Source organism: Xenopus laevis, chromosome 1S, assembly GCF_017654675.1.
Source record: "Xenopus laevis strain J_2021 chromosome 1S, Xenopus_laevis_v10.1, whole genome shotgun sequence".
In the NCBI taxonomy this organism is placed as follows: Eukaryota; Metazoa; Chordata; class Amphibia; order Anura; family Pipidae; genus Xenopus; species Xenopus laevis.
In genome coordinates, this window is record NC_054372.1 from 118,368,786 (window position 1) to 118,386,711 (window position 17,926).

The 17,926-nt window shown below is 36.4% G+C and overlaps 1 protein-coding gene across 11 annotated transcripts in view; it reads right to left on the bottom strand.

Annotated features, from left to right (window-relative positions):
• Positions 1-17,926, bottom strand: part of LOC432089 (probable global transcription activator SNF2L2) — a 110,240-nt gene that overhangs the window by 56,800 nt on the left and 35,514 nt on the right. For all 11 annotated transcript variants that reach the window (XM_018241616.2, XM_041580134.1, XM_041580132.1 and 8 more), the window contains 8 exons: positions 14,222-14,348; positions 13,532-13,705; positions 9,395-9,568; positions 7,522-7,689; positions 1,820-1,873; positions 1,115-1,245; positions 711-768; positions 462-562 (listed from right to left, as the gene is read on the bottom strand). In XM_018241616.2, coding sequence (XP_018097105.1) covers positions 462-562; positions 711-768; positions 1,115-1,245; positions 1,820-1,873; positions 7,522-7,689; positions 9,395-9,568; positions 13,532-13,705; positions 14,222-14,348 — 987 coding nt within the window. The remainder of the gene's footprint in view (positions 1-461; positions 563-710; positions 769-1,114; positions 1,246-1,819; positions 1,874-7,521; positions 7,690-9,394; positions 9,569-13,531; positions 13,706-14,221; positions 14,349-17,926) is intronic.

Here is a 17,926-nt window from a genome sequence, read left to right on the forward strand (position 1 = left end):
TATTATGGAAAAGCTGAATGTATATGAATGAAACATCATAAAAAATTATTTCACCAGGTGTACAAGGGTCCTTCATTATTACATCTGATTGAAAAGCAGACCAAAATTGATGCATTTAGCCAAATATAATGTTCATTTATATACAAAGTTTACCTGGCAATAACAGAGTGATAAGGGGCAGAGAAATGAACAAGAACTGCAATAGAAATGATAAAAATGTACAGTAACTGGGCCACATGAACCTGAACAAAAAATACCAATAACTATTTTATAGACCCAAACATGAACGTTAGAGACAGACACTTGATGACAACTTTCAAGATAACCTTGTTATCACCATACATCTCGGACAAGCTTTCTGACATACTGCTAAAAAAGAAATAGTATATAGCAACTACTTTCATTTACTTTTTTTTTGGTAGATAATCTTGCTAGACTTCCAGAATATTCTCGTAACTTACTCTATTATCTGTTTAGCATCATGCTCTACAACGTCTTCTGTGTTAAGACTAAGGCGTTTCTTTTCCTCTGAGTCCAGTCTACTAGAGTCTTCTTCATCCTCCTAAAATAATTAAAAATAGAAATCATGCACGCAAAGAGTCCTACAATTATTAATTTTAATCAATCAATAACAAACAGGGAATATCTTAATTTCCTATGAACCACTTTCAAATAATACCTGGTAGGTAAAATGACCTCTTAAGACATACCTCCTCTTCATACTCTGAGCTACTTCCTTCACTGTCTGACCTTGGAGCAACTTCATATCTAGAAGGGGGAAATTTCAGGAGATTGGCAATGGAGAAAAGATAAGCTAAAGATAATAAACATAAGGCAATTGAAAAAATTCTAAGCAATAGCTATTGAAAAGTAATATAGAATTATTTGTACTCATTTTTCATTAGCTAACTGCTATTCTTCGGGTTTACTTTCCATTTAATATCACCTCTGCTGTGGAAAAATTTAAATGCACATACATAGTAATAACAAATAAAATGTAGATAAACAATGGTTTTTGTGCATAACTATGAATGGTTTGACATCTATAAGAAACCAAATAAAATAGTGTATTCACTCCTTTTTGACAAATATAACATTTCTAAAACAGACTTACCCTGGGTTCATCTCCAGCCATGTTTCAAGCTGACTTGCTTTGGGGGCTTCAGGAGCAAGAAGTACTTTTCCTGTTTCAGTATGAATAACCTTGACAGGTAGATCACTCATTTGGCTGCTCTCATCTATTAGCTAGATGAAGTAAAAATAATTTATAATAATGTCAATACAGTCAAATACTATTCTTAAACACCTTCTACCTCTTTGAAGCTTTACTATAACATCATGTCTAATGTTTTGTTATTAGCTCATGCTATTAGACTTCAGTTATAACACAATACACAAGAGCCATTAATATTATGTAAATTCTTATAAACAATGCTTAGTGATGTCAGCAGTTATAATTGGAGCTTAGTTTTATAATTTGTGTCACATGACTCAATATATTTTTTAAAAGGGCTAATATTAACTCAAATAAATAGACAGAGCTATTGCCGTTATATGTGCTTTGCCAAGCACCTTAAAAAGGTTTATTGTGAGCACATTTTCCTTTATGTGCACAACTTTAAATATGAGCACAATCCTGCAGTAACACTTACTTATCAAAAACATGGCTACTGAACCTTTAATTAGAATTTCCAGCCCTAATTCATGAAAAAGTAGGAGAAATATCAACCAATGAAAGGAGGTGTTTCAGTTTTTAAATTGTAATACTTTCCATGTTGTCAAGCTAAAAGAAAAGCAGAAATATATAAATATACTGTACCTCTCCATCAACTCCTAGGCCTGAGATCACTCCTTCCACAGTCTCCTCTGCCTTCTGCAATAAGAACACATTTGTAATGAGTAGATAGTTACATAGTTAAATCGGGTTGAAAAATGACATCAAGTCCATCAAGTTCAACCCCTACAATATTTATACTGACTATAGAGTTTAGTATCACAAAAGCCTTTAATATTATGTCTGTCCAAGAAATCATCCAAGCCCGTCTTAAAGGCATTAACAGAATCAGCCATCACAACATCATTCGGCAGTACATTCTACAACCTCAATGTCCTCACTGTGAAGATCCACCTACACTGCTTCAAATTAAAGTTCTTTTCCTCTAGTCTGAAGGGGTGGCCCCCAGTTGCGATGATTCTCTTTGTGGGTAAAAAGGTCCCCTGCTATTTGTCTATAATGTCCTTTAATGTACTTGTAAAGTGTAATCATGTCCCCTTGCAAGTGCCTTTTTTCCAGAGAAAACAACCAAAACCTTGACAATCTTCCACATCTCTGCAATCTCTTCAGCTCATTTATATCCCACTTAAAGGAGAAGAAAACCGTGTTGAAAAAAACCCTGTAACCCCCACCCCACGTAGACCCCCCTCCTCCCCCCAGGACAAACTCCCCCCCCCGCCGGGAAATGCACCATACTTTATACTTACCCCTCGTCATAGATTATGGCAGTGGACTTCACGGCATCCATCTTCCGGGTCCTTGGTAAGCTGACTAGGAGATCGGTATGACGTCGCATGCGCAGTTGGAGCAGTTTCCCGGTCTTTGAGAACTGCACATGCGCCGAAATTGACGGAGATTGCAGATCTCCCAGTCTGCTTACTGAGGACCTGGAAGATGGATGCCGCAAAGTCCGCTGCCAGAATCTGCGGCGAGGGGTAAGTATAAAGTATGGGGCATTTCCCCAGGAGAGGGGGGTTGTTAAACTAGGTGGAGGAGGGAGGTAGTCTACGTGGGGTGAAGGGTACGGGTTTTTTTTCTACAGGGTTTCATTCTCCTTTAAAGGACTGGAGTCCAAAACTGCACTGCATACTGCAGGTGTGGCCTTGCCAAGGACCTTTAAAGAGGCAAAACTATGTTTTCATCCCTTGAGTTTATGCCTTTTTTAAGCAAGACAAAACTTTTTTTGCTTTAGTAGCCACAGAATGACACTGCCCAGAATTAGACAACTTGTTATCTACAAAAACCCCTAGATCCTTCTCAGTTAAGGAACCCCCTAACACACTGCCATTTAGTGTATAACTTGCATTTATATTATTTATATATCATAGTATTCCAGAATGGTGTAGACTTTTTGTGTATTCGGAATTGCAACTTGATCTTTGCACAGGATGTATTTGCAGGTTTCACATCTGTTGCTGTTGCAGGGAAATGTACCTGCTTTAGTTGTTTTAGGAAGAGCACTTCTGACAATCATTTTCCTCAGATTAGGTGGTTGTCTATAAAACAAGAGAGGTAGTTCTGGGAATATTTGTTTTAGTTGGGTATCTGTATGGAGCATGGGTTGCAGGTCTCTGGCTATTTTTCTAATAATGTTCAGTTGTGGGTTGTAGGTAACTACAATAGGTACCCTGTTGTTTTCTGTCTTTTCTTTGTAATCCAAGAGTGCGTCTCTGGGTATTTGATCATCAATAATCTGTGCATGGTATCCCTGATTAACAAAAGTTTTCCGTAAGGAATGGAGATGTTTATTTCAGTCATCAAGGTTTGAGCAAATCCGGTTGTTTCTCAGAGCCTGGCTATACACGATTGATTTTTTTATGTGATGAGGATGAAAACTGTCCCACATAAGATGTGCAGGACGGCCTGTTGGTTTTTGGTATAGGGATGTTTGTATGGTTCCATTTTTTATGTAGATGGTTGTATCCAAGAAGTTGACGTGTGAGTGAGAGTGGTTAAGAGTAAGGTTGGTGGTGGGGTGGAATTGGTTAAATCTTTGGTGGAATGTCAATATAGTTCTTTTTCTGATGCAGTCCATATGAGAAGTATGTCATCTATATACCGTAAATAGGTTGCAGGAAGCCAGGACATTTTCCTCTAACTGGGCTATAAACAGATTGGCATACTGAGGTGTAATTTTGCTTCCAATAGCACTTCCCATCAGTTGGAGGTATATGGCATCCCCTAATGAGAAGTAGTTATGTGTCAGTATAAATCTGATCAGTTGTAAAGTTGGTACTGTGGGCATTGAAATGATTCATTTCTAGGAAGTGCTGGCAGGCTGCAATACCGTCTTTATGTGGGATGTTGGTATACAGAGGCTCCACATCCATGGTAGCTAGGATGGTGCCTTCTGGAAGTGGACCTATATTGGCCAGTTTGTTTAAAAGGTCATTGGTGTCTTGTGTAAAGCTGGGTGTATTTCTTACAATTGGTTTCAGGATGTTTTCTACCCAGCCAGATACGCCCTCTGTTAATGTTCCAATACCGGAGATGATGGGTCGGCCTGGGTTTACTTCCTTATGTATTTTGGGTAACATGTAAAAAGTACCAATTCTGGGGTTCACTTTTATCAAGTCCATTAAGTGTGTCTGTGGGGGGGGGGAGACCACTGATAACTTGTTTTAATTTCTTTGTAGATTTATGAGTTGGGTCCTCTTCCAGTCTTTTATAATATGTGGTGTTAGACAGTTGTCTATTGGCTTCTTTTATGTAATCTTTGGTGTCCATTATTACCACAGCACCCCCTTTATCAGCTGGTTTAATTATTCAGTCCTTGTTGGTTTTCAAAATCCGTATAGCATTTTTCTCCTGGATACTGATATTGTAAATTAACTTTCTTTGTCTAGCCATTATATTGGATGTAACCTTTTTTCTGAAACAATCAATGTATTGGTCCAGTTTCTTGTTTTGTCCTGGTTGTGGGGTCCAGTTGCTATTCTTTTTTGCTTTGTTTAAACGATTCTCTGTGTTATCCTCTGGTGTTATGTTTGGTCTTTCATGGAAGAACTGTTTAAACCGTAATCTCCGGAAAAACTCCTCCATGTCGCTGCAGAGCTCTGCTTTATGAAGGTTTTTTGTAGGGCAGAACATCAGTGCCTTTGAGAGTACTCTGAGTTCCACTGTACTCGGTTTATATTTGGAGAGGTTGATGACAGAGCAGTCAGTGTTGCACTTTGTACTATGATTTTGACACTTCTGCAGTCAAAATCCACAGTCTTCAGGACATGCAGGTCTTAATTCTAAAAGGGAACTTTAAAGATGAACAGGGAAAGGAAGATTTATGAATTCAAATGTATGGAGTTATTTAACACATTAAGACAGGGCCTTAATTTAGGGTCAGGTTTCATGTCACACTATGTGACCTGACTGAATCCAGACTATTTACAACCCACCCTAATTCATTGTATTATCTCTATAATTGATCTCTATCTGTAACTTCCTAATTTATTGCCCATGAATACCTTTCACTGATCTAACAGTATATATGTTGTGCCTTTCTAGCTTTCATTTGTATTTTGCCTGACGAAAGGGCCTTGGTGCTCCGAAAGCTTGCAATGTATTTTTTAGTTAGCCAATATAGGTATCACTTCTACAATACTTTTTGTATTAGTTTGTTTTTTTATTTGTTATGAAAATGAAATAAAACTCTATAGGGCTTATTTACAATGGGGAGAAGACAGACAGAGACTCTCAAAGACAGAGTTTCAGTTTTCAGAAAGGAGCCCATCGGTGCATGCAGCTCTATGGCATTAAAGAGCCAATTGGCAGAGCTTTCTGAATAACAGGGCTTTGTATAATAGAATTAAAATGTTAAGTAATGCAGACTTTTTATATGTAATAATAAGAAAAACAAAATAAATAAGAAAACTAAATAAAATTGTTATTTTAAGAGCCGTGAAGCAAGGGCAACACTGTGGTTTTAATTGTCAGTGTAATTTTGGAGAGAAAAAAAAATGTATGGACAGGAAAGAAAGTACAGTTCTGGTTGCATGGATACAGACATTTAAATGCTACTAATGGAGACATTTGTGGGAAATGACTGGAACACACTTCAGCTCTAAAATGCACTAAAAAGTCTAGCAAGAATGAAGTAACCGAGCAATCTAAAAAATATCTTTAGAAAAAGAAAAAGTCACCAATTATAGGAGATCCATGCAGCAAGTCTTCTTAAAGGTTTAATAAAAATGTATTAATTCAATAGGTATCACAACAATTAAAGAATAAAAAATGTAAAGAAATAAATTGTGTAATAAAAACTTCCAAGTCACCCAAAATAAGAAAAAATATTTTCTATAGCATACTGCTTCATTTATACTGCACTACAATCAGAAAGATTGTGTTATACTATTATTATAATGATGTATTTATAAAGCATAAATGTATTCCACAGGTCTGTAAAATAAATAGATGTATAAATTGAACACACAAGTTTACATAGGAACATGAAACATGAAACATCTGATATAAGAGGTAAAGATGACCCAGCCCAATATAGCTTACATCCTAAAAAAAAAAAAAAAAAAAAGCCCCAATAACTAAGCAATACACAAACCAGAATGAAGCAGACTGGTGACAAATAAAGGTCAGTTTGCATAACACTTGTCACAGAAAAGAGCTCCAGCAACTCTAGGTCTGAAACTCTATGTCTGCAACCTGCAAATTTAACTCCCTTTCTGTCATTATAAACATTTCACTCATCTAGCTGCAACTTTGAACTAGGGATGCACCTTCCAGGATTTGGTTCGGGATTCGGCCTTTTTCAGCAGGATTTGGCCGAATGCTTCTACCCGCCCTAACCAAATCCAAATTTGCAAATGCAAATTAGGGACAAGGAGGGAAATCAGGTGACTTTTTGCCACAAAACAAGGAAGTAAAAAAAAAATTTCCCCTTCCCACCCCTAATTTGCGTATACAAATTAGGATTCGGCCGAGTCTTTCTCAAAGGATTCGGGGGTTCGGCCGAATCAAAAATAGTGGATTTGGTGCATCACTACTTTGAAACATAACAATTTGCTACATTTATGAAACTCGGCATTATGCACAGCAGGGACAAAGATAAGAAATGTAATGAAACAAATGTAAAACAGTAGAACCCCCATTTTACGTTTTTCAAGAGACCAGAATAAAATGGTCTAAAACTAGGATGGATTTGTAAAAAACAGTTTTCTACTTTTTCTAGTTATTTTTTATAGGTATATTACAAATTAGGCTATCATCATCGTAAATTTCCTTTCCAGATTGCTCTTAATTCTTTCACTGGTGCCATTCACATACAGTACCCATATATGTGCTTTAAAATATGATCACTTTATGCAATTTAAATTACAACAGCAGAGAACTTGCTTTGCTTTTTCAAAGGAAATAAGTCAGTGTGGTTGGAAACCTTTGCAACACTAGTCACATCTAGTTACCCTACAGCCAATGGCAACTTCTATTTTGTAGCTATAGAATTTATGCTTAATCATCAAAAACAAATGCTTGATTATGAAATATTTTATTACTTTTGTAAAATTAACATCAATCGCCAACACTGCCACTACAAATTTACTTTAGATACTTTTTATGCTTGTAGTGAATGTAGTGAAAAAAGTAAAATACACTCTGAAAGAGCTGTAAGGAACCTATGTAATATTGAAGTTCCCATGAAAATTGGATATTTTGTTCCACTGTTTGTACTTTTGACATGATATCTATTTACAATAGCATATCTTCTACTTCATGGTCTGCCAAACTATTATTCTTCTTACCTTCTTTCTCTTCTTCTTCTTTTTCTCCTTGGCAGCTTGAGCTTTCTTGTGCTCCCACACCAAACTGGTCAGGTTAGCCACATATTCATCAGTTTGCTGCAGAAGATAAGCCAGACGGCGATCTTTCTTCTGGTCAATCAGTTTTCGGTAACCTTCTTCATCTTCTGCCTGTTGAAAAGTATTTAATTGCCAGATTTACGGGCTTCCTGAACAAATATTGTACATCAAATGCTTATTTTGACAATCATCAACATAATACAAACTACCTATTAAAGGAATAGTCCACAATTTTGTAAAAAAAATAAATAAAAAAAAAAAAAGATTGCAGTTTAAAGGTTGAATCCCCCTGCATATACGGCTTTTGAAGGGGAGACTGCCCAGACCAACGCCGATTTAAAAAAAAAAAAAAAAAGTGATTGTGAAGAGGCTATAATGAAGGCAAAGTAAAGTTGTTTAAAAGTGCAAATTCAAAAGCCGCATATGCAGGTGGCGGGGGTGGATCTAGTCCACAGATTGAAACCAAGCTTTTATATTTTGATCACAGGTAAACAGGTTTACCTTGACGTGGTCTGGTGGCTTATCAACTATATATGACATAACTTTGTAACAAAAAAACCCTGTTTTTCTTTTTTTAGACAGGGGATTATTGTATTTAAATATGTTTTTATATGGCCTTAGGAGTGCTCCCACAACCCTCCTTTTTTGTACCCAAAGCAGGGCAATGGCCTAATAACACTGGAAAACCCATCTCTCACACAACCCAAATAAAAGTGAACCACAAAATTAACAAATATTAGATATTTTTAGATATTATAATTTGCCACTATTCATATCGCTAAAGTAAAATAATTCACACTGCCACCTTTGATATAAACTTAGTCAAATAATGTTTAAATTCAATAACTGCTAGGATTAACCACTGTGTAGCATGTTACATAGTCTGGAGCCACATGTGAGGCCCCTAAAATCTTAGCGGTCACTTATTACGGGTTGATTGCATGGTCCCTATATTATTAATACGGTCTCTCAGTCTGCATATAATCACAGCCCCAGAAACAGTCTTTCAGCTCACGTCCACTCAGTGATGTTACTTCACCTACAGGCATTGCATCATCTTGGGTACAGACACACGAAGCAGATTTTAGTGTGAAAATTACTAATTTTGATTTCTGTGCCAAAATCTGCTCCATGTGTCTGTACCAGGTCAACAACATTCCTGTAGGTGCAGTAACATCACAGAGAGAAGGGGAGCCGATCAGTGTAAAAATAAAAACTGGCTAAATATGTAATGTATAAAGGCTGGAGTGAACAGATGTCTAACATAATAGCCAGAATCCAACTTCCTGCTTTTCAGCTCTTTGACTCTGAGCTAGTCAGTGAATTGCAGGAGGGCCACATGGTACATATCTGTTTAGTGAGTTTGCAATTGATCCTCAGCATGCCTGGTAACCAAGAGAGCTGAAAAGCAGGAAGTAGTGTTCTAGCAGTTATGTCACACACCCAGCCTTTAGAGATTACATGTTTGGCTAACTATATTAGACACATTTTTTATTTTGCACAGTCTATCTTCCCAGTTTTTATTTTTATAATAAACAATTTCTTTAACTACATCTTATGTAATGTAAACAATCCCAACTTGGCCAGCCTATCTTTATAACTGAGAATTTTCGTATGTTTTCTAAGCATAGTCTCTGGCTGTGACTTATTAAATAGTAGCAAAATAATTTCTTATATCTCAAAAACATCTAGCAAAATCAACTAAATGGCAAAGATACAATTTCACTTCTTCATTGCTTAAAATTAAAAAGACATATTTGCTATGCACCTGCCTTCTTCTAGAACAGAATGTCAATATTTTATGTTGAGCTCTTACCATAAGCCTTCTCATTCTTTCCTTTTCAATTCGCTCAGTTTCTTTCTTCTGCTCCCGCTCTGTGTTGGCATGCCATGTGGCAACTGCTTTGGAGAGTTTCTGAATCTTGCCTGTGACTGAACGATGATATTCTTTAAAGTCCTTAGCATGTTGCAATATACTGTTCAAATATTCCTGCCATTACAACCATACAGAAGAGAAGAAAAAAAATATTGTTGAGGAAGCAGAAAAGGGGCAAATTTTCTAGCTGTAGTCTTGAAGTGGAAAGGAAGTCAGTGTTAAGTTCACATAAATAATACAGTCTATTTTATGGCATGACACTACATTGTGAAATTAAGTTAACATGATCTTCCTAAAGTCAGCAAACTTAATTTTCTTTGTGTGTGTCAGAAGAGAAGGCTATGTCGGAAGTGAGAAGATATAGGTAAATAGTTTTTTTCTAACCTGTATTATAAAATCAACATAAGAATATTCAACCAGCACAGGAAGTCTGCATTTAATTTATCATAATTCATGAAGAGATTTTCAGTATTAGGCAAAATAATAAGTTTAAGAAGTACATTTACCATCATGGTGAATAACTGGCCCACTACATGGAAAAAGCCAAACAACATTGCTTAAAGGAGAAGGAAAGTCAAAAATGTAATTAAGCTCTAATTATTGCCAATGCAAATTATCTATCTGTGACAGCAAGCATTCCCTCATTAGTTTTTCCAGTAGTATTTTTGCTGCAATCGATTTTGAAATTAGTATGAACATGTATAAAAAGTCATACCCTTTCTGCAGTCCAGAAATCATTGTGAATATGGCACACGCATGCGCAGTAGCTATCAGCAGTGCCCTGTGAATGCGCATATGTCATCATTGTTGACCTCTCTGCTCCCACCCCATTTATTATGTTTCCAATAAGCAACTAAGGGAAGCTTTGAAGCTCCTGTGCTCGCTCTGGTTTTCATTCACAGTTTGTCAGCGAGCGAGTGCGGGAGCTGAGAAGGGGAAGCCAGCCAGCGAGCGGGTCTATCTGTCTGAGGTCTGTAGTAAATTCATAAAGGAAGACAGTTTTTTTTTTATTATTATTAGGTTTGGCTCATTGCTTGCATTCAGATACAGAATGCGTGTATGGTGACGTCATGGGGTCACGAAGGAGCGCAGGGCGGAAGTGACGCGCCTATGTGAAAATGGCGGCGCCAAAATGTTTCAAGCAGCAGTGATATGCGAGTTTTTACTACAGCGTTTCAGGAGGGGGCCTGGTGGGAAACGCAATGAAGTAGGATTAAATTTTTGACTTTCCTTCTCCTTTAAAAAATTTTTATTTTATATATTTATACAGTATTAATATTGAGATGTTGTGCATGTAAAGTTCCTATGTGTGGAGAAAAAAACATTGTGACTGGGCCAAAGAGGAATGGAATGGGATGGGATTGGCATAGACGAAAAAGATGGATAGGGAGGGCTTATTGTTAGAAAGTTTTCAAACTATCTTCTTCAACCTCAGGTCACTCAACCAGCTGCTGAACTCTTTGTTGAACAAGACTTGCTGTTGATTCAGATCAGTATTCTTCCAGATCAGTACATTAAAGGGGAACTATCGCAAAAAACGAAAATTTTATATAAGTTTCAGCATATTGAAATAAGAATGTTTCTCTTCATTCTGTCTTCATGCAGCAGTTGGGTGTCAGATGAATGATCCAATATATCTTATAGGGGGGCGGCTCCCTTTCCTAGCAGATGAATTAGAGGCCATTCAAATGACTGATTCCATTACAAACAAAATCTAACGAAATAATTGCCTTTTGCACAAATCCTGCATGTTGAGAGACAGGATTGCTGGAGATTTTAAAACATCTTCTAGGCAAAATGAGCCCCCTATAAGATATATTGGATCATTCATCTGACACCCAATTGCTGCATGAAGACAAAATGAAGAGAAACAGATGCTGAGAGAGGAATAGTGAATATAAACTTGATTTTGTTTTCAGAAACGGTACAGAATTTAATTGATTGTATTTACAAAGTTTCTTATTTCAGTATGCTGAAGCGAATATTAAATTTTCATTTTCTCGATAGTTCCCCTTTAATCCACCCTAATCCAGAATACCCCAGGTCCTGAGCATTCTGGACAGCAGGTTCTGTACCTGTAACCACTAAATAAATAACTCTTTATATTTTACTAAGCCCTATATGGCTGCTTGACTCAAACATAAATAAAAGAAGCTTACAACATAGAATAACCTTACTTTTAATTTCAGAAAATGGCATATATTAAAGAGATACTGACATCAGAAAATAACCTTTTTTATTATCTATCATAACATTGTCTTTGAATGTGATTTATAATTTTGCCATAAAAGTATTTGCCTGATGCTTTTACATTACCTTTCTTACTATCCTGTTCCTGTATGAGGGGGCTGTCATATTTGTGCAGCAGGAGTTAGCATTAGAAACTCTAACTGACAGGCTGAGATTGGACAGTCAGGTTGGCAAAACAGTCAGGTTAAGGAACTTCAAATAAAAATTACTTACAAAAGCAGAACTATCAGCGAAAAACGATCAACATGATCTATACAGTAGGTAACTTTTAATGTACCGTAGATTAATATTTTCAAAAGAAAATTTTTAGTGTCAGTATCACTTTAACCCCTTTTAATCAATGGAAGCTAATATTGGACCTTTAAACTCATCTGTCTATTCCTGCTTCAGCTACAAATAACCGCTTTTGAAAGCAACCCTATCAGTTTTCACACGGTAGGAATCTGAATACCACCCCAAGCAAGACTCTGGATATAGATAATGGAGTAAATCAGACTCCAATATGCCCTATGATATAAACAATCTTCTTAGCCTTCTATTCATCAATAATATGAAAGGCAGACTGGAACATTTACCTAAAGGGAAAATAACATTAAATATAACAATTTGCATAAGCTATTTCTCTGCTAAATGTCAGAATTTAAGTGATTCTGCAATTCTGTACAGTATAATTTATGCACATAAAAATCCCCTCTTAACTCACTGACTGACTTCCTAACAATTGAATATTGTTTAAAGAAGGCTGGATCTATATAGTGCTAGCATCTTGCAGACTTCAAAAGTCGGTAGTGACTTGTATAAAAGATGCTCACTGCTACACATTTCTCATGATGCCTTAGAGCCTGAAGACATTTCTTGGTGAAGATGGCAAGCGACTGTAAGCGCTATAGCTTTGTATAAAACCTCATACAGTACCTGTTGAGAGCTTGGCTGTTACTTTCCTACTTTAATAGTTTATGGCTTGGTCAGTAAGATATACAGGTGTTTCAACCCAGAATAAAAAATATTCCATTCTTAGGAAGGTGTCATATTAAAATCACCTCTAGACTAGACCAAACATACCACTGAGAGAAAATGTAATTTGCATGACACTAATACCCAGTTCTTAAACAAGTGTGTTTTTACTATAAGACTTCTTCTTCTAAGAGAAACAGATGAAACAGTATTGCAAACAGAAGAGTTTAGGTTAGAGGCCAAGAGTCAGGCAATACGAAGATGAAGCATGGCCAAGGCTTCTAATCCATTAAATTGAGGGATCTCTCGTCCATGTCATCCTCTAATTGTAGCTTTGCTTTTGAAAACCAACACACAGATTTGTTTTATAAAGCTTTAAAAAGGCCAATCGATGGGTCCACAATAGACCCTCCATAGCTGTTTCTACAAAAGATTCTAGCACAAGACAAGCCAATGTGCATGGACTGCCACAGAAGTTTGCCTAGTACAGATTCTGGCCTCATGGAAAGGACTATTTGCAGATGTAGAACTATGATAAGTATAGGGATTGGCAAGTAAACAGGGGGGGTCATTTTGTTTTAAGTCTTTTATCTGAAGATAGTTTTAAAGCAAGTGCTCTGAAAATGACTGCTGCTCTCCATAGAAACTGGATGCAGCCTGTATAAATATAAGTTTTTACTGAAACCTGGAATATGTAAAAATCATTATGTGTAAACAAATACATGTCATAATGGTTCCTTCAGTTCATCCATGAAATTCTCTCTCTGGTTAACGTGAATTTTTGGAAAATGACCATGTAAGATCCATGTACCAGAGACTTCTAAGCCTCGACTTTCCACAAAATTCTGCAACAAGAATACAAAAATGCCTCACCTGATGTTTTTGCCTTCGTTTTCTTTCCTGCTCAATCTTTTGCTGCTTCTCAAGCTTTTCAGTCATGCGGGCCTCACGCAAAGTCTGCCTCTTACTTCGTTTGTATGCTTTAGAATTCAGCGCTGTCTCAAGTGTTGTATCCCGTCTCATACATGCCACCACTTCCTGTCTCAGCTGTGACACAGAATCACCAGTAATTATATAGAGGAAAGATTAGTAATTGTTAATTAAGTGGAATGCAATATTTTATAAAGAAATTCAACATTTTCTAACTGAACAGTGTAGCTTTGAGCTTTATGGCTAGCTCCAGATGTGCCATCACATATATTAGTAATGGCTTCTTTCCTGCCATCCTCACATACAGGCCATTGTTATGCAGGGCTCATCATATGGTTGGCCAATATCAAAAGTAAAGTATGTCAGTAGTAAAATCTGCTGTGGGGCTTTTTTTTTTGGAGTTTAACTGCTTTGAAATAAAAATATCATGGAAAAATCTTAGGCTTTTTTCTTTTGAGTAAAATTAAAGATTCAACCAAGAGTGTTAGTACTTTTGTACAGCACGATATATTACACAAAAATGATAAACTTACAAAATAGTGTTCCATCTTAAAAAGTGTGGATTACGGATATGATGTTTCCAAAATTTCTACAGCTGCAACATATTATGTACAAGAAGTCATGGTATTTTACCTGCCGCTGAAAATTCAGAAGCCGAAGTGCTTTTAACTCCACTGTTGCTTTCGTTCGAAGATCAGGTGGTAGTGAACCAGGTAAGTTTTCCAGTTCTTGGATCCTATGAGCAATGCGAGCTTGAAGCCTTGAAACAAAACACAGACATAGTAAGGATCTAAACAAACATATAAAAATAGCAGATTTTTTAAAACTTTTGAGACAGATTTTGAAATTATTTACAGCATGTGCCGGCTACCAGCAGAACTGAAATGAGATTATGAGCTTTTACTTTAAACATGTTCATTGTCTAGGCAATAATAAACATATGTCCTATAGATTAGAAACATTTCTGCAACCAAAACATGCCGAGAAATCTTAGCGACAAAACCATTTATACAACTGAAGACCTGCATCTGTCAAACATTATCAATTCAGAAAAAGACGTTTTTCCATATTGTGGAAATCTGGAATGTTCTGAAATTTATATTTCATTCCTGTCCGTTAGCCAGTAAAGGAATTACTTTCACATCATTTGTATGTATTTATGTATACAGTTGTTTTCAGAATAATAGCAATGTGTTTAAAAAGTGCGTAAAGCTCAAAATTCTTATAATAGCTTTTATGTCCATACACACAAATGCATTGGGAACACTGCACATTCTATTCCAAATCAAAACATGAAGAAAAATCTATCAAATTTGTGTTATTCTTTTACAGAAGAGGGTATATTAGGCTGTTCCAAAAAATAGCACCGTCTGTATTCTTCTTAACAAACTGAAACATTCATTCAAACTGAAAAATGTTTTATGATTTTGCTTTCCTTTGAATCACTGAACTAATATTTAGTTGTATAACCTGAGAACTGCTTCACATCTGTGTTGCATTGAGTCTACAAATTTCTGGCACCTGATACATTCCACAATTCTTCTGCATTTCTTGGTTTTTCCTCAGAAACAGCATTTGTGATGTCACCCCACAAGTTTTCTATTGGATTGGGATTGGGCTGGCCACTGCATATCATCAATCTGTGTGGTCTGGAACCAAGATGTTGCTCATTTACTGGTGTGTTTGAGGTCGTTGTCTTGTTGTAACACCCATTTCAAGGGCACTTCCTCTTCAGCATAAGGCAACATGACCTCTTCAAGTATTTTGATCCATGATCCCTGGTATGCAATAATAGGCCCAACACCATAGTATGAGAAACATCCCTATATCTTGATTCTTGTGCCACCACTGTCTTCACACTGTACTGTGACTTGAATTCAGTGTTTGGGGTCATCTGATAAAACTGTCTTTGGCAAATTGTAACCTCTTCAATGCATTTTTGTTTTTGCCAGGGCTTCTTGCCAATAGCTTGGCTTCACATAGGCATCTTCTAATTGTAACAGTACTCACAAGTACCTTTAGACCTTCTTTGATCTTACTGGAACTGATCATTGGCTGAGTCTTTGCCATTTTGGTTATTCTTCTATACCAGTGATCCCCAACCAATAGCTAGTGAGCAATATGTTGCTCTTTGACCCCATGGATGTTGCTCCCAGTGGCCTCCAAGCAGGTGTTTATTTTTGAATTCCTGTCTTAAAGGCATGTTTTAGTTGTATAAAAACCAGGTGTACTGCCAAACAGAGTCTCTTGTTGGCTGCAAGTCCAAATAGGGGCTACCAATACCCAAATCACAGCCCTTATTTTGAAACCGCAGGAACTTTTTGCATGCTTGTGTTACTCTCCAGCATTATTTTATACTTGAGTGTGGCTTATGGGTAAAAAAGGTTGGGGACCCCTGTTCTATACATTCAAGTGGTAGTTTTCTGTTTTCTTCCAAGTCTTCCAGGTTTGGTTGCCATTTCAAAGTATTTGAGATAATTTTAGCTGCGCAACCTATCATTTTCTGCACTTCTTTATAATATATTCTGTGGTCAGTGGGTTATCTCACCTTTGAGATAACTTTTAGTATGATGCAGAGAATGATATTCTGAGACAATTTGCAATTGGTTTTAATTTTTTTATTATTTAAGGTTTCTGAGTTTCTGAGTTTCATTCATAAAAAGTCACATAGAATTAAACAATCATATGATTATTTCATCTAGCCATTAAAAGCAATTCTTCTTAACAGTGTCACTCATTAATTAGCTGCACGGAACAAATAACACACATTATGGCTTGTTAATTAAAAGCAAGCCAATAATATATGGCATATAATATATATGGTTTTCACAAATGCCCTATAAAATATATTGAGGAAAAATAAATCTGCAGTGAGGTACACACAAACAGCTACAATTAGAGCAGAATAAAGCCTTATTACAGATACGGCAGGGTGCTTGTGAAAAGGCTGTCTTATTTTTTCATTTGAAGAGATGCTATATTTTCAGTAAACATTATATTACAGTATTAAAATTCCTCAAACCCCAGAGCTGAAACAGCGAGTCTGTTCAGTGTATCCAGTGTCTATTCTGCTGTACAGTACTTTGCCCTCAAGGAGCACTATATAAATTAAAATATACATATATACATTGCCAGAAACAGTTACATAAAAAAAGAACCTGATATTAATTCAGAAAGTACATAAAAGGAATTCTAACCATTTTGCTGAAGAACTGCACTGCACTCTTATAGGGTAGCACTGGAAAAATCTCACCAGATTATTATTTTGTTGCCTTTTCTACTTTCCTTCAAGAAAATACTGATCAGGGATTTGTGCTGGTGACTTACAGTTGTGACATAACTGTCTCCTAAATAAGCACACTGCCAAAGAAGAAATTGTGCCTTGAAGGACAAGGAAAGTCCTCAAGTTAAAACCTGAACAAATGATAGCCTTTAATGAAGTGCTTTATTAGTATAGTAGTGTTAAAATGTCAGCTCCATAAACCTCACATTACTGTGCTACATGTCGACCCAAGGCTGTCCAAAAGCTAAGGACCTACCATAGATTTGGCCAGGCGAACAGTAGAATTGTCAATAAATGTAGACATCAGCAAAGTGTGGGTACCCTAGCAGTCAGCATTTAAAGTGTTTAAGCCTTTCATTACTGGAAAATCAAACTCTTTGAACACTCACCAAGCATCCCTAAATTAAGTGTTTTGCAAAAACAGCTAATGCTGCTTGCACAGTCATATGTTGCAAAATTCTCATGTAAATAAATCCTTATTTACCCTTTTTTTTTTTTTTTAAAAAAAGTAACTTTTGTTCTTAGCCATAGCACAGGTTAACACATTGCATTGCCTGCGTGCGTGCCCAGAGGTGATCAGCAAACATAATTTGCATTTTAAAAAGGAAAAAAGAGATTAATTTACATACAGAAGGAAGAGTCAGACTCAGCATCTCTGCAAGTTTTTTTATTTGGCTCAAGAGAATGCAAAGTTTGTAGTATTTTTCTGCTGAATTTGTAAACCGTCATTTTCCTGCAATAAGGAGCCACTGCCTCCTTACTGTTGTTTACTCATGTATGTAACGAGAAGATATAAAGTAGGTAATTGGCTGACATCTTCAAATTGACTTTTATGTTATTTCAATAGACACTCTCAGGTGCAATGGTTAATAATAATCTGCATGACTAACTGCTACCTCAGCACCACATTTAATATGAGCTGCACTAAAGCTGGCAGTACACAGGTAGATGTGCCCAAACAACTAAATTATAACATCCTCAATCCATTTACAGGGATCAAACAGAATACATTTACACTTAATAACAGAACATACATTAAATAAACCATGAAAAAA